This window comes from Podarcis pityusensis, assembly GCF_964106645.2.
Source record: "Podarcis pityusensis genome assembly, chromosome: 1".
NCBI classification, from domain to species: domain Eukaryota; kingdom Metazoa; phylum Chordata; class Lepidosauria; order Squamata; family Lacertidae; genus Podarcis; species Podarcis pityusensis.
The window spans coordinates 47,474,498-47,494,980 of NC_138028.1; the positions used below are offsets into that span (position 1 = coordinate 47,474,498).

At 43.9% G+C, this 20,483-nt stretch overlaps 1 protein-coding gene across 2 annotated transcripts in view; it reads right to left on the reverse strand.

Moving 5' to 3' along the window:
* Positions 1–3,556: 3,556 nt before the first annotated feature.
* SMOC1 (SPARC related modular calcium binding 1) overlaps positions 3,557–20,483 on the reverse strand; it is a 60,858-nt gene continuing 43,931 nt past the window's right edge. For both annotated transcript variants that reach the window (XM_081000678.1, XM_081000679.1), the window contains exons 8-13: positions 17,031–17,223; positions 15,869–15,951; positions 14,281–14,386; positions 9,412–9,659; positions 7,979–8,029; positions 3,557–6,555 (exon numbers count right to left, since the gene is read on the reverse strand). In XM_081000678.1, the coding sequence (XP_080856804.1) occupies positions 6,539–6,555; positions 7,979–8,029; positions 9,412–9,659; positions 14,281–14,386; positions 15,869–15,951; positions 17,031–17,223 (698 nt within the window). In that variant the 3' untranslated portion in view covers positions 3,557–6,538. The remainder of the gene's footprint in view (positions 6,556–7,978; positions 8,030–9,411; positions 9,660–14,280; positions 14,387–15,868; positions 15,952–17,030; positions 17,224–20,483) is intronic.

Here is a 20,483-nt window from a genome sequence, read left to right on the forward strand (position 1 = left end):
TTGATAAAAAGCACCCATCCATCGCTTTAATAAAGGCATCCGCATTTTGGAGCGCCGGATCCTTATCTCTCCACAAATTGCGCAGCCATGCTTTAGCATCTCCATGCAAATGGGACATGATGAATCCCACCTTCTCTTGCTCATCTCTAAAGTCTTTGTTCAGCAGTTGCAGTGCACACATTACATCTGCTCTAAAGTTGGGGTACTGTTGCAAATTCCCATCGAAGTGAGAGACCAGACCGCCTGTTCGTCTCCCCAACCCAATCCCCTCCGGTTTGGGTGTCAGTTGCCCTTGCTTCGTAAGCACTTCCAACCTGACCTGGAGATCCCTGTAGGCGGCAGCTGCGTCCTCCTCTCTCTTCCTGGATGCAAGAGCCTCGGCATTCAGTCGCGACACTGCTTCTCTGAGTTCCGCTATCTGATGTTCGGCCGTCATGTTGTCTGCCGTTCGTGAGCTCGCTAGTAGGCACCCGCTTTCTCTCCTCTCCGCGAGGCTGTAGATGCCCACAATTTACTGGGATGGAGCTTACTGTCTGAGTTGCTTCCAGATCCTAGCTCACAGAGGATCACGCTAGCCAGCGATCATTAAATAAAAGTCTTTATTGAGTTACAGTTTCCATTCTCAAGCTGCTGCGTGCAACCCTACGTCTAATGGTTAGATCGGCGAAGCTCCATCTGAGTCTCCGCTCCTTGTACACCAACTTAATATCCTAGCCTTGCTCCACCTTTTCCGCCTGACTGTTCTTCTCTGGGTCCCTCTGCCCCCGGGGTCTCTTCCTTCCGGGATTCCTCTGACGCTGACGCTGACCCCCCTGACTCTTCTCCCTCCTTTCGGCGGGCTTTAGGACCTGGCTCCCTTTCCGGGCTGCCTACTGCGCCACTTTCCTGTGCATTTGAACTTGGCGCGCGCGCCCAACCTTCCACCTTCCGTCTGACCGTTTCTTCGCTCCCCGATGGAGGTGTGGCCACTCCTGACTCGTGCCCTCCCCCCTGTTGTGAGCTGCCAGCGCTTGATCCCTGGCGCCCTTCCTCTTCCCTGCTCTCTGGCGGTGACGCTGGTCCCGATTTCCAACTGCTCCCCTCTGAGTCCCCTCTGGCTCTATCTTCCTGGGGTGTCCCCCTAGGCTCCCCCCTTGCCCTGGCCACTGGTGCTCCTTTCTGTGAATCTTCTGATTCACTGGAAAGACTCGGAGATCTCGGGTCGTCGTCATCACTCATCTTTTCTTCTGCCTCCTCCCCCTCGCTCTCTGTTTCCTCCCTTGCCCTTGCCTCTGCTCCTGAACCCCTGACAATAATGCTTTAATTTCACTTGTTGATGAAAAATTGCATTTTACTGATACTATTACTCAAACATTCTATAATGGAAAGGCAATACCTAATGGACTGTAGGTAGTAAATTCCTTACCTTGTTAAACAAAGCAATAGAGCGAACAGTGGCACCTAAAGGCAATGAAGTGCATCTGCATTTCTCTTATAAAATATACCATATTTTCTGTGTATAAGACGATTTTTATTTAATATAAATAAAAGCAAAAAATATGAGGTTGTCTTATACATGGACAGTGCAGAGGTGAGCTACCGGTGTCTGTGCAGGAGATTTGTGGCTGCGGCAATTGTGTGGGCTTTTGTTGGGTGCTGGCAACCCCCCCCCCCCCGAAAAAAAGCTCAACAACTCTGGGCAATCTCCCCCCATTTCCTCAATTTGGAGTCACAAAAAATAGGGGTAGTCTTATACATGGTGGCGTGTTATACACGGAAAAATGTGGTACTTATTCTAAATGCTACTGTATTTGCTTTTCCATGTGTACAGGTTTGCTAATGGAAAGAGGCATATACTTTTACTGTATAGAAATTACACAGACCCCATTTTTTGAAATGTCTAGTTTTCCAGATTCATGCGACACCTACATAGCCTAATGCCTTTGCAACCTAGAGATGCTAGATCAAACTATTAAAATAAAAATAACAAAACTGCACAGTTCTGCCAGCTGTCCTGTGAACTTGATTGGAACTGGTATATTGAAATATGGGGTGCCAAGCAGGGCTGTGGCATTCTGGACAGAGAATAGTCCCTTGTGCAAGAAAAAAACCCAACAGCTTGTGCGAAACTTGGAGCAAATCTCTCTCCATTCAACTTTTGATTTTCTAGAGCTGGCTGTGGGTGCAGAAGGCAGACTGGGATTTACTGATAGATCTCGTGGTGATTTGAAGTAGATTGCTTTAAAGCAATATAGTGATTCTCTACCCCCATAAAAAAATTATATTGCTGAAGAAAGCATAGGGGGCACTGGGTTGAACCAGTAATGGTTGAGTGTATCTGTATTTTGGTACACATAAATAAATCTGAGCCCATGAATCTGAAAGCCTTGTCTGAGCACTGCTTGTTCCCATGTACAACACAGGAACAAGGAGATCCCAGGACAGATTCACATGTACACATGAAGGTGTCCTCCCTGAAGACCTTTGCAGCTCACATGTTGATGAAGGATTGCATGATGTCGGGGGTGGCTTTATGCAGTACAGACATACTCTCTGCTTCTGTGTTGATGTACGGGGGGGTGTGTGAATAATGCCCAAATAAGGCTTCCGTGTATGTCTTTTGCCCCCAACATTGGTTGATGCATCTTGGAGATGTTGTGAGAAACAAAGCACATCCCACAAGTCTGAAGTCTGACCAGCCTTGATCTAGAACAGTTGAGTTCACAACTGTGTCATTAAGCAATGGTCGGAGCTAATAAAAATGTGCGTAATCAGAAATGCAGAATCACTGAAGACCAACAGCCCAAAGGGGCCCACACTGGGGGGCATTGTCCAATCCATGGGGTGAACAGCTCAGGGGCAGCATGCTGTGTGAAGCAATGGTTTTGATGTCAAGTTGTGGCCAAACCAGTTTGCCTTAATCAGGCCTCATGAGAGGCTTAGAAGACTATGGCTCTCTCACACATATTATGCCTACAACCGACTCACTCAGTTTTCAAACATGATAGTGGCCTGTGGGTGTTCACATTTTTCCAGGCAAGAAAAAAGCGATATGTGAAGGAGTCGTCAGAATGGAAGCAGAAGGGTGGTGAGAAGCAATAAGGACCAAAATATCAATGCTTCTGACCTGCCATGGACCGGGATGAAAAACAAACAAACTATCCAGTGGCAATTTACCAGACAGGAAAATAAAGAGCGGAAAGAGTACGAAATACGAAAACTCCCAAAATTGCTAGCCTTGCCCACCACCATTCCAAAGCAACACTTTCGCTTTGACGGTGGAACGGACGCCCTCAGGAGGTTGTGGACTGTCCTTCCTTAGAGGTTTTTAAGCAGAGGTTGGATGGCCAGCTGTCATGGATGCTTTGCCTGAGATTCCTGCATTGCAGGGGGTTGGACTAGATGACCCTCGGGGTCCCTTCCAACTCTACGATTCTATGGGATGGTTTGCAATGCTCTTTTAAAGTACTGTCCTTCCATTGAATGTAGCCAGACATGGAAAGAAGGTGAATTTACAGTCTTAAGACAAAAATGTCCAGACACTGAGAAGCAGAAATATCCATTGTTTATTAATAGATGGCCAAGACAACCAAAAAGGGGAGGCCATCACTCCCTTATGCACAGACTCATGAGTACACCCAGAAGCATCTAGCTAGACAGAGGCAACAGAAGTCTAGGCTAGATGAGTCCTGGTCTAATTCTGCAAGACTGTTATTACAGTAGTACCTCGGGTTACAGACGCTTCAGGTTACTGACGCTTCAGGTTACAGACTCCACTAACCCAGAAATAGTACCTCGGGTTAAGAACTTTGCTTCAGGATGAGAACAAAAATCGTGCTCTGGCAGCGCGGCAGCAGTAGGAGGCCCCGTTAAGAACGGTTTCAGGTTAAGAATGGACCTCCGGAACGAATTAAGTTCTTAACCCGAGGTACCACTCTACGTCCTTCTGCTCAGGGCAAACATCCCCAAGATTAGTGTATCTGTAACACATCAAAAGGGCAGACAAGGAAAGAACAACTAGGACTATGTGCTGCTGTTAAAGTTTCCAACCAGAGGTTATTAGGCCCTTGTGGACAAGATGCTCAGCTAGAGAGACCATGGATCAGATGATGTAAGCCCTGTGTGAGAAATAAAACTGAAAAGTTGTATTGCTGGGGTGGGGTGAAAGCTGCCTCTCCAGATGAACAAGCAATGGCCATTTTGACAAGGTGAGCTAGTGAGTCACAGAAGAATTTACAGCAGTGTCTGTGCTATTGCTGTTGGGTGAGGCAGGAGGGGGGAGGCAGCATGTGAAAAGAAAGAACGCTTACAGAAAGTTCTTTACAAGTTGTTCTTCATTCCTACAACAGGGTCAAGTGGGCCACATAAGACTTTTTTACACTGTATAATAAAACTAAGTAACACAATACACATACACAATACGATCAGTTTACAAAAGAAGAGGGGAATATTCAGAGAGGAGCTTGGAGAGGGGGAAGGCACATACATTGTATGTGACATGCAAGAGAAGCCAGCAGTGGGTGCTGCTGTTCCATGAGACAAAGATTCACATTAAAATATACTTGCGAAACAATTTGGCACAGCTTTTCAAAGAGAAGCATCTAAATCTTTTACCCACAGAGAAGTCCACTAAGATTCAGAATCCAAAGAACCGTGTTACTATTTTTACAACCTTGCTTCACTTCTGCTGAACATTTAAGGAGCCAGGACCAACAAGCTTCATATGTTCCTGTCAAGTGACATATTGAGAGTTGCCAAAACAGAACCTAGGACACCATGATGGAACAACTATCTGAGAAAGACGATGCAGGGCTGCTTTTCAACCGTAGAACATGACCCCTGGTGTTTTCTATTGGGGTTTATTTCAGAGTCTAAACTATTACTACAGACTATTGATTGCTCTGCTACCAAATCCAATCAAAATAGGCATTTTAAAAAATTCCACTAAATAAAGCGGTCCTTACACACTATCTTGCATCAGCTTAAGATGAGCTTATGACTCGGCTACTTCCAATAAAAGTGTGGCTGAATGTTCTCCAGAAAGTTTCAAAGGACAGTGGCCATGCATGAAATGCATGAGCAAAAATGGAAAAGGAAAAAAAACCCCAGAAAGCATGATATTCCTCAGCTTGAGCATCCTCTATGGTAACTGAGACTCAACTATCTATACCTTAACTGAAGCCAAAATATTTAAAAAGGCGGAGGGGGAGGGCAAGGCACTGTCCTGTAAATCCACCATTGTGACTTGCTTGAAAAGCAGCCACTTTTCAATGATGTTCGAGTATTTCAGCTTGCAACAGCCCACTGCTAAAACATGGAGATGCATTGCCACACTGCTCTTGAGGAGCATTTATATGGATTCACAAATCACAGCGCAAGCAGAGGAACCCAAGGCAATCAAGTTTGCAGGACAACTTCCAACAAAAAAGGTGGAAGCACACCTATAGCACTCAGATCCCTCATTTCTCAACAGTGAGGTGTTAAGCACAAAGACCCTGCAAGCGTACATGAAAAAGGACAGCACAAATGCTGCTAGCACACACATGCTATCTTTTAAGAAGAGTTTTGCCTCCTCCTGCTCCTTTTTATTTTGACAGGAGAGCCTTTTACTTCCCCACGCCACGTTCTTTGACAAAAGTGTGGGAGACATGTGCTTTTATCGACATCCATCCAAGACCCAAACAAAATCAGGAGGTTGATTGCAGCTAGTCCAGCAGGAATAAGATTTAGCATGGGGTAGGGAAAGCTATTCTCATGCCAATGCAGCAATTAGCTTTAAACCCCATAACAGAAAATATCGGAGCAAACCCTGAAAGCACATGAAACTGTCGTACTGCTGTAGCTAAGGCGGTCTTGGCCGTGAGCACTGGCTGGGCTGAGAGATCATAGCTGAGCTATACAAAATTAGCCCTCAGATGCTCCAGAGGGAGAAACTACTCTGAGTAGGACTAGTGCTAACTAGTCCCATTTTCTGCATTTGTGTTTGTTTATGGATGGGTATGTGCGTGTGCACACACAGTGTTCAAGTAATGTGTGAGCCACCAACACTGTTGCCTTCTTTGAATCATGATGATGCTTGTGCAAGAAAGAAGTTCAATTCTGATTGGTTGTAGAAACCAATGCATCCCTGGATTCCAGAGTCCTCTGTACCCCCTTCAATCTAAACTAGCTTCAAAAAAAGTCATAGGCAGAAACCAAATAGTCACACTAAGGCCAGCACAAGACAACTGTACAATTTACATTTATATACAGTATATTAAACATCATTCTTCAAGTCCAAGCAAATCCCAAACATTTAAATCATCAGTAGCTGTTCAGTTTTCTTTATCTTTCTTTTTTCTTTGTTTACTCTTTCTTCTTCTCTAAAGTACTATATAAAATGGCATAATAAGTAGACCAACTTCCACCCCTCTTCGTTATTTTTTGTTTCCAAAAGTGCAAATGTTGTGGTGGCCACTTCTGCTACATTGGATGTTGCCAGTTCCACCTGAGTGTTTTCAAATGGCGATGTGTCCGGTTCGTCCTTCCTTCCGTCTGGTTCATGCTTTTCCATCAGCTCTTAGACAAGACGTCCGACTAAAGTTGGGGAGAGATGGAGCGGGGAACAGCAACAGTTTGAGGGAGGGAAGAAACAAAATGTGAAATCTCCAATTAGATTTTTAGTAAGTAATTAACAGATTTTCCCTGTGAAACAAACTAATAATACCTGGGAATGCAATACGCAGTAAGGCTACAAAAAAAATAGGGCTTCTCTTTCTCCCTCCCTACCTTCTGCACACCTGGGGGTTTAATGCAGATTTAAACAGATGAATTGCTGGGGTGGGGATATCTCTGCTATTGCACATACCAATTTGGTAACAACCACTAGTATACACCAAACTCATTGGTAAGGAGCACATTTTACTGGCTACACCTGTTGCCAAAGCTTTGCCCCTTTTTCAGACAGCAGAAACCTCACTATATGCAGCCAGGAGGACTGAGAGCTCTCACCCACACTTCCTCCTGTCCTGTGATTTCTAGGCACAGTTCCAAAAGGTTTCTCTTTTGTCCCATGGCTTTCCCCAGGAAAACTCGCAACACTTCTTGGACCCCATGCCTATAAAACATGGGACAAACAGAACTGTGGCTAAGTGCTGAGTAGTGTAAAGGACTTTACCTGGGTTTGCCCTTAAAACCAACTCAGAAGCTGCAGCTAATAAAAAACTATGCTGCTTCTCTCCTGACTGACATCAGGAGATGGGGATATGTTTGAATTTGCAGCAACAGCAGCGGCTGACAAGTTGCTTCTAGACCAGGCTTCCTCAACCTTGGCCCTCCAGATGTTTTTGGCCTACAACTCCCATGATCCCTAGCTAGCAGGACCAGTGGTCAGGGATGATGGGAACTGTAGTCTCAAAACATCTGGAGGACCGAGGTTGAGGAAGCCTGTTCTAGACTAACTTCCAAGCCTGGGACCCATGTATCTCAAGGACTGCTCCACTCAGCAGTAGTTGCAGTCACAGGGTGAGAGCCAGGCTCCGAATGAGTGCCCTCTTTCAGAAAGGTTGCGAATCATTTTTATTCTTGGCGACATTGGGCTAGGTGGGTTATTTTTGTGTTTTGCCTCTCCAGGAGCCCTCTCTCTCCCCCACGCATATGAATATATACTGTCTTAGGCACATTTATTGAATTTCATTGTTGTCTTAATTCTATTTCCCCTTGAGATACCTAGATATGTGAAAAGGTAGCATCCAAGTGTTTTAAATGAAGTTCAATAAATAAATACTGACAAGAGCTATCCCAGCGATTAAGGCAGCTTGCCATATGGAAGCACCCTCTTGCCTGGTTAATCGGTAATAATATCCACAGGACTAGCTCCGTTCCATTATAGTTGGCCAGGCAATGGCTAGCAGTAGGTTTAGGCAGGATTGGGGGTAGGGGGGGAACAACCCCAAAACACACAGCTGATCAAGACTGACTCGGATCAGGGGGAAGGGGAAGGAATTACAGAAGTACTTACTGAAAGGGTTAACACCTTGTCTTTTTCCATGGGGGAAACTTCCAACGCTCCCTGCAAAATATAAATCCTCTGTCCAGTGAACTTTTCCATGTATAATAAAGACTGCAGATTTAAGAAAGTAGCAAGCCTGATCTACCAGTGATGACGACTGAAGGCCCTCAAGGAAGAAGTAAAGCAGAAAGTGCGAAGGTCACATCCCTCTACAGCAAAGGTATTTTGGCTGAGTCAGAGTAGCCTGTATTTTCAAGAAGTATTTTGTTCAGTGATGAAGTAGACGTAGGAAGAATAAATCTGCCACGTGCAATGTTTCAGACCACCACCAATAAGTGTCGTTCTAATAGAATGATGATTTGTTCAAAAAAACTTGAGGATGCCGGTTTCAAGATAACCACCTCTTGCTAAAGATGCGAGTGCTTTCAGGTATAAATTTGCTAGGAGCAAAAGTGCCTTCTGGTTATAAAAGGTAATTCTTTTAGTGTCCATGGACATATAAACTGAACACATCTGGGCACCTTTGAAGCTCAGAAACATGATTTCATGTTTCTTTTTGCAAACTGACATCTTCAACAATGGCCACCAGAGGGTGCTAAACTTTAGGCTGCTTCCTAAAGCGGACTGGTTTGTTCAAGTGCTACCACAGGGGTGAGAAACCTTTGACAGCCTGGGGGCCACATTCCCTTCTGCGCAACCTTCTGGGGGCCACATGCCAGCGACAGCTGAGGCAAGAGGTAAAAGTGGGCAAAGTAATGCATGCAAATATTACTTTTATACAATAAACTGGTTTCCACACACACAACTCTTTATCCTGCATCCAGGCAAACGTTCTTGCCAGGCAAAAGCACTCAAAGTAGGGCTGTAGAGAGGTGTGATCTGGGGAGAGAGGATTTGGCTGGAGAAAATATTGAGAAAATCCCAGTATGTTTCCAAACACAATTCAAAGTGTTGGTGCTGACCTTTAAAGCCCTAAACGACCTCAGTCCAGTATACCTGAAGGAGTGTCTCCACCCCCATTATTCTGCCTGGACACTGAGGTCCAGTGCCAAGGGCCTTCTGGCAGTTCCCTCACTGCAAGAAGCCAAGTTACAGGAAGGGAGGCAGAGGGCCTTCTCAGTAGTGGCGCCAGCTCTGTGGAACACCCTCCCACCAGATGTCAAAGAGAGCAACAACTACCAGACTTTTAGAAGACATCTGAAGGCAGCCCTGTTTAGGGAAGCTTTTAATGTTTAATAGATTATTGTATTTTTATATTTTGTTAGAAGCTGCCCAGAGTGGCTGGGAAACCCAGCCAGATGGGCGGGGTATAAATAATAAATTATTATTATTATTATTATTATTATTATTATTATTATTATTGATAGTCAGACACATTACCACCCTGCCAAGCCTGAGCTTCCCCACCCGTGTCCTTTAGGTATGACAAAAGTGTTACCCACCTCCTTCCTTCCCAACGCCCAGGCAACCTTTCAGTTCTTGTAGTGAGATGGACTTGTCCTTGTTGAGGTCACAGTAGTCAATGAAGCGCCGCGTACATTTCTTGGGCTTGGCTTTCTTCTTGACATAGCGCTTGAAGGGCTTCATCTCCCTCTTGTTGATGTCATTGCTGTTATTGTTGTCCAGCTGGCTGAAATACCAATGGACCACCCGCTCTTCCAACGTGTGGCTGGGATCAGGCTCAGAGAACCTGGAAACAAGAGGAGAAGGAAGGCTCACAGGAAACGCAATCCCCAATTTTTCAATACACACACACTCTCTCTCTCTCTAAGGCAGAGCAGACTCTTGACAAAAGTTCTTATGGAGTCCTATTTTGTTTGCTTAAGTCTAGCAATAGCAAATGGTTATTAGGGAAAGCTGTGCTTTTGTTTTTTTTAGAAATCATTAAGGGGACTTCTAGAGGTCTCTTCTATCAGCTAGAAGGGCTTGGTTATAACATCTAACACATGGGGAAATTCAAACAGAAAATTAGTGTTCTAGAGCATTAATGTAATAAACAAGGAATATTGCTTATTTAAATTTCTCTTTGTAATTCAGCTCTTGGTGATGAAGCAGATCCACAACATACACCTGGCTTAGGAGGTACTTGTTTTAGTGATGCTTAGATCTATTGTTTAAAGTGTGTGTTGCCTCACTCTCAGCCAAAACCATCAGGAAAGGAAAAGACACATGAAAGATCTTCCAAAACTGCAAGTCTTGCAGAAAAGGGGCAGTAAATTTGTTCAAAAAGATAGTTTGCCTTCTGCTCCACCACACACCAAAAAAACCCCCTAAGACTTACAACAAAATAAGGAATAGCGTAGAAAGTCTCAAGAGCCTACTTTGCTTGACCACATCAGAACAAAGCCAACAGTTCTGCTAATGCTGCACACAGATCGTTTGAAGAAAGCTCCTTAGATGTAGATGCAGGAGGAAATGACATCACCTCTCCCCTCCTCCACACACCCAGTTTAACCTGACCAACAAAAACAAGTTTACCTAGGTCAGCTTTTTAAGGGAAAAGGGGGTTGGCAAACGTATGGCTGTTTCTCCCTTTTGCTGTGATAACACCACAAACACGTATAGATGCACGCAAGCACACAGCCATGTTATGGACTACAATTTCCACTACAAGGTCTTACAGTGGATCTAATGGTGAGCCACATTTTATCCACCTACAAAATGAAGGAATAAAACTATCTGCAAAGGTGCACTGCAAGACAGAGCTAACGCCTGTTAATCCATCAATAGGCTTAGATTGGTTATTAAGCTAAGGGTCAAACTAGACAGGGCATCAGCAGTTCTTCATCTTTCAATGGAGTCCTACCACAACATGTACAAAGCAAAGGCCTGGGAGAAGAGGAAGGCTTCTGCCTGGTGCCCAAGGATATGCAATGAAGGTGCCAGGTGAGTCTCCCTGGGAAGAGCATTCCACATGTGGAAAGCCACTGCTGAAAAGGCTCGCTCTCATGTTGCCACCCTTAGGATCTCTAGTGGAGAAGACACACGAAGAAGGGCCTCAGATAGTGATTGCAGGGTCTGGGCTAGTTCATATGCAGAGGTATTGCGGTCTTGAGCCATTTAAAAGGTAAGTAAATTTAGTTGCATGCTTGAATGTGCTTTTTAGATACCATGTGATGTTGTGCTGCTTCTGCTGCAGTTTTTTGTGGGGGTTTTTTTGGTACTTCCTAGCCCCTTTGAGTTGAAATGCTTGAATTCATCTGGTATAGCCTAAACCTCTGAGATGCACAATGTGAAGCACTTTGCACATTCTATAATGCAGTGGAAATCTTAAGTACTGTCATCTTCCCACAATCAGAATTCTCCCCTTGCAGTAATTAAATAAAAATAATAGTAAAGTTGGACATATGTAAAGGCATCTGCACAATAAATTCGTCTGAAAACATGTGGTATGGTATTGCAGGTACAAATTGCCTCACAGGGTTTCAAAAGGACAGCAAATTGCTGAGTGAACATCTGTAGAAAATTGAAAACATTTGCTAAGGCCCTCTGTGGGCTGGCAGTTTCTGGCCCTGCTATCAAGATGAAAACAGTTGTTCACGACAGAAAGTGAGGAATTCGAGTGACAGAACAGTGGAACCGCTGACCTCACTCAGAAACAAAGCCCACTAATGAACACCACATACTATTCTGTCTCCTGCCAGATTTATCTGAGTTTAACATCAGGGCACAATATTATGCTCCTTAGCAAATGAGGAGGAGGACACAACCAGCCCCATTGGTTCTTCTCAGCCACGACAAGCAGCACATTACTGCTTCTCAAAATAGTTGTGTCATTCATTTGCAACACATTTGTGTCCATCAAACTGAATCCAAACAAGCACCCATCTCAAACACCCACCTCTCTATAGTCACAAGCAAGGTTTAAAATCACCACCTTACAATCTGCCCCAGTTTGTCACCTCATGCTCTCCCCCAAAGGCTGGCATACAAGCAAAATGAAATAGTAAAAAATGCTGTAAAACTGCGACTTGACTGATACCTTCCATCTGACCATGCCACCCAGTTCCCACAGAAACAAATCAAGATACCGTCACACCTTTGAAGTCGACGGAATACGTTCTGGAAGTCCATTCGATCCAAAACATTCGAAAACCAAATCATGGCTTCTGATTGGCTGCAGAAAGCTCCTGCAGCCAATCAGAAGCTGTGGAAACCCCGTCAGACATTTGGGTTCCAAAATAACGTTCCCAACCCGGGACAACCACTTCCGGGTTTGTGGCATTCGGGAGCCAAAACGTCCGAGTTCCAGGGTGTTCGGGATCCAAGGTACGTACGACTGTAATGTAAACCATTAAAGTAACTGGGAATGTGTGAAGGAAGCCTAGCAATCCCTGAAATGCTGAAGGGCTAAAAAAAAACCCTCATATTGATCACAACTTCAGAAGCTTTGTCTCAAGCATATTGTCTCCTATATGCAGAGATAGTCTGGTTAGTGACACCCCCTGAGGTGCCTGAGATTTTATTTTATTTTAACAGTAAGTTTCTAGCCCTACTAGAAAGCAAGTTATGAAGAAAAATGCAATCATTAAATTTCTGGCTGCTCTCTCCTGTCAGTGTTTTCAGTCAATGAGTGTTTGGACACCAGGCAATGAGAAACCCCGGGATCTTAAAAAAGCTGCTGTTCCCCTGCCCTTTTAGCATGCTTTTCCTGCACTCAGAATGTAGTTTGTCCTTCCTTTTTAGCTAAAAACCAGGATGCAGTTTTCCTCTAGTGAGTACATCTGAGATCAGGTACTGCTAAAAAGTTATTTTCTGCAAACACTACTTCATGAAAATCAGTTATTGGCATAGTAAGGGCTTTTAAGAAATCACAGATTTTTCTATTTACATTTGCCTAGGTTCTCCAGCAAACTAACTTTGTCTCCTTTATTTTAAAGAGTGCTGCTTACAATGGCACGAAGACTGAAACTCAAACTATTAAGGATCCAGAAACTCTCTGGATTCTTCTTCACCTCTGACTCACTGTATTTGATACAACAAAATTACCGTATTTTTCGCCCTATAGGACGCATTTTTCCCCCTCCAAAAATGAAGGGGGAATGTGTGTGCGTCCTATGGGGCGAATGCAGGCTTTCGCTGAAGCCTGGAGAGCGAGAGGCGTCGGTGCGCACCAGGCACTTAAAAGCTAAACCAGGCTCCAGGAAGCTATCTGCAAGCCTTGCGCACCCGGGGGGAGTTCCCCCGGGCACGCAAGGCTTGCGGGTGGCAGCCTGCAGCACGGAGCACGGGGCGCCCTCCAGAGGACGCCCCGTGCTTCGCGCAGGTGTCGGCAAGCCTTGCGCGCCCGGGGGGAGATCCCCCCCGGGAGCGCAAGGCTTGCGGGCGGCAGCCGGCAGCGCGGAGCATGGGGCACCCTCCGGAGGACACCCCGTGTTTCGCGCAGGTGTCTGCAGCCTGCCGCCCGGCGCGTGGGGCGCCCTGAAGCAGAGCGCCCCTCACACCGGGCAGACATCGGCCAGCCCCACAAGCTCGGGGGACAACGGGGAGGCGCAGCGCCGCCATCCCACTGTTCCCCGACCTGGTTTGGGGGGGGAAGTAAAGGGAAAAAAATTTCCTTTATTTCCCCCCCAAAAAAGTAGGTGCGTCCTATGGGACGGAGCGTCCTATGGAACGAAAAATACAGTACTTAAATCTGAAAGCAAGCCATTTCTGGCTTAGAAAAGGGAAAGCATACTTCCTCTTACAGAGGTTTTTGGCTCATTTTAGTCTTAAATCCAAGGAAAATGTGTGTTTTTAAAAAAGTATCATCTGCATTTGTATTTGCATTGCATGTTGAACATACCAGCAGACTGCAGAACATCCAGTTCACAGACATTCAACCACTAATATGATTAACAAGGCAGAAATGCCAAATTAAGATATCCTTTACAAAAGCCATTAAAATTCAGTAAATAAGATATGAAATAACACTCTCAAAAATATCTGCTTCGGAAACTGAAGGTCATATTACTTTGCCCACTGCACTTTTACTTTCTAAAATATGAGAATGTGCACTGTTACGAAACCAATGGGAAATGCACAAGACTTAGGCAGACTGATTCACAGATGCATATTCATTGCAAAATTCGGAGAAGGGTGAATTTCAAAGAACGGCTGTTTCTCAGTTTGCATATTGTTTCAAAAATGACAAATTGGGTACATACACCTTCAAATGCAAACTGAATCTAATTCCTCCCCATCCTTACTTATGACTGAGTCCAGAACTTGAATTTCCCTAGTGTATTATTCAAATGAAATAGTCTCCTTTAAGGCCAGATACATCTTTAGTTCTCTTGTTTCAGTTCAACTTGAATGCCTCCCAAACTCACCTTCCGCCTCCAGCAGGTGCTGCTGAGTTAATGGCCTGTACCATGTCTGTGGTGAGAGCATCCAGTAAACTTGTAATAAATTCTACTTTCTTCCCTTCTGGGCAGCCTGCAAAGGGAATAGAAGCTTCATTTGAACAAATGGTAGTCAGAACAGGTTCTTCTTCTTCCTAAGGCCATGCCTATGCTGTATGGAGTTGTCAAATTTTGTCTGGGTGCAGTTCTAATGACTGCTGTGTCCTGAATTTTTGCAGGCAGCCTAAATCACACCTGCCCGCCCTCCTTCCAAATGTGACCCACATTTTAGTTTTCTGTCATATATGCATTCTATGGTGCTGCTCCCAAAGTCAACAAGGCAAAGGCAGAAGAATGCTTGAACTGTAAGCTCTGCATAGAAATCATTGTAAATGAGCAAACCAGAAGTCCTCCCGACACGATAGGAAATGCAGCAAAGGGAAAAGGTAAAGGAGGCGATGAGGACACAGGAACTCAAGCACACATAGTCACCAAGAGAGCAATATCAGAGGTTAACATGGATTTCAGTTCACATGGATGTTTTAAATCACAGTGTGGATGTTTGTTTACATTCATTTAAAATACAGTAGTACAACTGGATCAACACAAATCCAGTTTCTGGTGACATGGAAATCCATAAAGGATTAAAATGCAAGGTTCAGATTTAAAAAGAAATATTACCAGATGCTACAAGATTTAAAAAGAATTAAAATTACCTCCAGCAGCTCATAAATCATCAGTAAACTAGTAGCCACACATGTGTGGAAGACCATGTTTGAGTAACCAGCCAGCCACACTCTTCTGGCTTCCACCATTTTGTACCAAAGTTTGTACAAGAATTACTCTGATGAACATGGAGCCCAACAGAATGATGGGAAGTAAGTGGAAAGCCAGGAGGCAACAGGGGTGGAGTAGGATTACTTCCCACATTCAAAGCATATATTTATTTCAGACTTTACATGGAGGGGTAATTTCTTCTCTTAATTTTTCAGGGGTTTGTTTTTTTGGTCTTATTCTTATTCTGGTTGTTTCAAGTGGTTTCTAATACACCTTGTGAACTACTATAATTACTGCTCATTTGATATATTGCAAGCCACTTTGGGAGACAGTGGCATACAAATAAACATACGATGATGAAATTTCCTACCATTATCTTCAGGGTGTGTAGCAATATTTAATAAATGTATGAGCACAGATAAAAACCCAAGACAAAGCTCAACTCAGAGGTCCACTTGCTAACTGTCCCTAGAGCACTCTGAGCCATCTGACTAAACATTAGGAAGAACTTTCTGACAGTAATAGCTATTTGACAGTGGAACAGACCACCTTGGAAGGTGCTGGACTCTCCTTCATTGAAGGTTTTTAAGCAGAGGTTCTCTCTTAGGTTATCTGTCTGAGATTCTTTAGCTGTGAATCCTGCATTGCAGGAGGCTGAACCAGATGGCCCTTTGGTTCCTTTCCATTGCTACAAATCTGTGATTTTATAATTCTCATTATCTTATTTATCTTAGCTTTTAATGCTGCCATAAACAAGTGAGGTGGGAGTAGAACAGACAGAATTCTTCTCCGCTCTGACCTGGAAGTTCTCTGTCTTTGAAAGGGTCATCCGTTTCTGGGCTCTTCGATCTGGCATCACTTTCACACATGGGGGTCTCGTATCTAGAGACCAAAGAGATATAAAAAGAGTATGTCCTTAAGGTATGGACTTCAGGAGTTCTCCCACTCTTTGTCCCACCCCGTGAACAAGTGTTAACTGGAGCAGCCGCAGCACAAGAGGCAGCTGCCCCATGGCATTTATTTGCCGACTTTATATACCTGGAGCTAGTGGAAGGGAATGGATCAGAGAAACTGGACACAGGAGTATTGGGGGGGCAGAGGTAGAAAGTGCAAAATAATGGGACTGGTTGTTGCAAGAACAGGATTCTCTCCTTTGGGCTTAACGCTGCTCATCTTGACCTCCCACCCCACTCCCAGGGCCAGTCCTAGAAACTCCGAAGGGTTTAAGGAGATCACTTAGCAGACATGGCACACTGTCTTGTGGGGACTCCCCAAAACCACCCCACAACTCTCCCAGAAACCTGAGCAAACCAGAATGCAGAACTAAATAGACCTGTCTCACGCATGCCTTTTGCTTGTTGGCTTGTTTTTACACTTAAGGCATTGGTAACTTATTAATATTTTTGTGTCTGTAGTATTTGCACTAGCCTATCATCACACTGTTTTCTTTGCCTGTTTCCCAAGGTTCTACAGGACCGGGTGGGGACAGGCTGCCCTAAAGGAACAAGTGCAATGAGTGTGGGAGAGAGAAGCAAGTGAGGACAGGTTAACATATCAAGGGAGGGAGCAGCAAAGAAAATGAGGAGCTTTAATAAAATATGCAGAATCACATTAAAATACCTTTGTCTTAGTTTTCCATCTGTCTGGGGTTTAAGCCAGTTTAATGTGCAGAAGAGAAATGCACCAACATTTCTGACACATAAAATATTATTTAATTTTAAATTTGCCTCTCTTTTACATTTAATATGCCATGGCCATGGCTTTCCTTTAGGAGCAATGACAATAAATCCTCTGTCCTCTGGGCCCAACTATGCTATTCACTAACAAGGAAACAGCCTTGTAGATGAAAAAGAAAGTGTATATTGAGTGTACGTCCTGAACCCTAAAGTGGTGGCTCCTTTACCCCCAGGCCACAGTTTATTTTATTTTCTAACATGTAATTCAAAAGGAGGTATTCTTACCGGGTGGAAGTACCAGGCAGAGGACGGCCTGTGTCTACCAGAACACACCAGCAATATCCTGTGGACTGGTGACACTGCACTGGCTTGTACAGCCCTCCAGGGGCACATTCAGGGATAACAATCCCCTCGCGAGGATTCTGCCTGGCCTCCTCAAGAGCACTTTGCCTCTCGTGGTCACATGAGTTAACTTTCTCTGGAAAAGAAAAGAAAGGGAGGGTCACTATCCAGGGGATATGATGAAGCCCCACCTCCTGTTCGCACCTTGGTAATTTAGGAAACCCCAGAAATAAAGGAATTAAGCCCTATTTACCTTCTTTAAACATGACTCGGAATCTGATCCTACAGCCAGAGGCCTAAGATGCTGCCACAAAAGTCACCACTGCAGTTCAGGTTTTTACGAGACATTACTTTGCCAGATAATCTTTAGCCAGTAATCAGGTTTGTGTGGGGGTTTTTTTTGTTTCTTGTTTTAGTGCTTGATACTTAAGGTAGAAAAGATACCAACATCTGCAGCTGCTAGTACATCTCTCAATCCAGGAGTTTTTAACCTGTGTTCCATGGAATGTTGCAGTTCCTGGGAATCTTATCAAGAGGTCCTCCCTTAAGCTTTTTCACCATTCTTGCTGGTGGAACACACAGCCGTAGGGGAGGAGTGTTGACCATGTTCAAAGGTACAGCCAGTTTCCAGAGACTACATCATCACAGTTTGACAGTCCTGGCTGATGCTTTGTAAGCACTCCCAAGAATGCAACCCAGAATCCCATGCAAAATGATTCTGTAAGGCTATGAGCATGCTATCATTCTAAATCATCTTCAAAATACATTCTTTAACCCTCACAGAGTTACGATTCCCAGCCACCCTTAACAAAAGGTTTAGTGCATACACAGCCTAAGACACAGGGATACCGTGGGAGATGTGTAGCATAGATTTCTCCATAGATTTTGAAACCACTGCCTAGATTACTGATAGCCAGTGAATGATACTATACTAGAACTCCTCTCTGCCCCAGTGAGCATGGCCAATTGTCAAGGATGTTGGGCGTTTAGTCCAGCAACATCCAAAGGCCATCAATTTAGCTATCCCTGGCCTAGATGGACCACCCCATACACACACAAAATAATGTTACCACAGAAAAATCTCCGCAAATGATGCCTTTAAACAACATGTGTGTGTGTGCACGCGCACGCACAAACGCGCAACTTGGCATAACAAGAGCAACTTGATCAGGGTTGCAAAATAGAGTAGAGAGGAGGGGTAATTGTAAAAAATGAACAAAATCTGAAAAGTTCAGTCCTCAGCTGATATTTAAGGGAACTTTGCTATGCTGACAGGCTTTACTCTTTATTTTAAGGTGACTGTTTCTGTGCTGTATACAAACAGAGGAGTTATTCAGTTAGAGGCCTCTGGGCATCCTCACAAATCAATTACATCACAAGCTGCCAAATTACTCAAGCTCTCTGCCTGACAGCAATTTACACCTTTCCTGTCAAGGTGAGGTGGGTCATTCATTTATTCAGATGCAGGGAAAAGGGAGCCAAATAATCCCCTTCATGGTCTGCTCAAGTTTTCCATTTATTTGTTTTATGCAATGGAAAATGCTCCACTGAAATGAAGGGCATTCCAGACATATTTACATCTTAACTCTGCAGAGTTCTGCAATGCAGGAATTCAAAGCAAAATGTCGAGTCCTAGAGTTCACACCAGCATCAGATGAGGTAGCAAAGCAATCTTGACTACACTCCTTCAAAATATGGAGCATCTGTTCCTGGCTCACAGAAGGGGAACATGATCTTGTGCTAATGTCCTACTCATGAGTTTCCCACAGGCATCTGGTTGGCCACTATGAGAACAAGATGCTGGACTAGATGGGCCCATGACCTGATCCAGCAAGTTTTTCTTATGTTCTTAAAGACATACCATGTCCTCAAACTCTGGATAAGCAGATGACTGAAGAATTGGAGATGGCTGTGATAGACTGGGAAGATTGCAATGGTTTTTTTTTTTTATCTATTGAATGTTGGGGACATGCTGACAGCTTCTCTGTACTAGATTTTCTATTCTAGCTTCACATGTGAATCCTACTCAAGTTTACCCTTAAACATTTATTGCACAGCTGGGTAATCTGCAGCCTGGGAACCTCTTTTTATGCTACCTAACACCTCCCCATTTTTGCACCCCATTAGAATTCCTTGCTTCCTCTTTCTCCTTCATTTCCCCATGTTTTTCCTAGCTTTCAGAAGTGTTTTTCTCCCTGCTCACATGTAGTTCCAGAACAATTGAAAGAGCCATATTTTATTTGATTTTTTTCCCTGCTTAAATGGCTTGGGGAAAAATATGTTTTCCCCACATCTGTCTGAGAAAAAAATGATACATAAATTCTTTCTTTCCACGGTCCAGACCAGCATTCTCTTTTTAAAAAGTAGTTATAAACACCTATTTAGGAAAGTGAGTCAATGTCATCAAAAAGAGAAACAGAACGGAAAATAAATCCTTCTCTATGTTAAATTAGTGACTGAGCTGGGAAAAGAACAATGTCCAGCATAATGAATGGGTAGGGGAAGGAGATGCTGAGTGACAACTTGGCCAAGATAATAAAGCTGTGACCATTTTTAAAAGAATAAGACTGTCACATTATCCAACTTTTGCTGTCATAAGGGAAGCAGGCCAGCAATGCTGCCAACCTACTGCTGCTGCTACAAGAAGCGAAAGAGGGAGGGAGTCCTTTGGGGAGATTAAAATTCTAGATTTCATCTTCCAACAAGAAATGGGAGAAGTGAGGCAAGTGCTAGGAATCTCCTTTCAATCAGGGCTGCTGACCCACAAAACATTTAAGCTATATTTTGGATTAATCCCTTTGACACTCCAAACTAATTTATAAGAGCTCAGGGTAGAGCATAAATAAGTGTGGTGACATTTTTCCTGTTAAGATCTTTTGGGGAAATGTGTAATTTCATTCGGAGGCATGGATTTACACAAGTCACCTAGGCTCATACAGTCTGAAGAATACAATCATATTTCCCCATGGATGCTTTCATGACAGTGTATGGCACGAAGCCAATGATGAGGCCAACTATTAGAAAGATGGTCCAGTTTTGCCTGGAACAAGAAATGGAAGGACATGGTTCAGAGCAAGTCCATTTTTAAAAAAGTGGTGTCTGGTTTAGCTTTTAAGTTCTCGTTTGTAGAATAAAAGCCATTGCAATTTCACTCTGAACTTAATTCCAAATGAATTTCCTGAAGTCCACAGATCAGTGCAGCAGACTTACTGCATATACTAGGGTAAAGTGTGCATATATTAGTGAAAGGAACACACAAAGTGCATTATATAAGGGGGAACTATTTTGCAAAAATGTGTATAGCAGGGATAACTGCATACAAAGATGTGTATATTACAAGAAATTCGCACTAAAATCTTGAATTTTTGTGAGGCACTTAAAAAATGCAAATCGCTG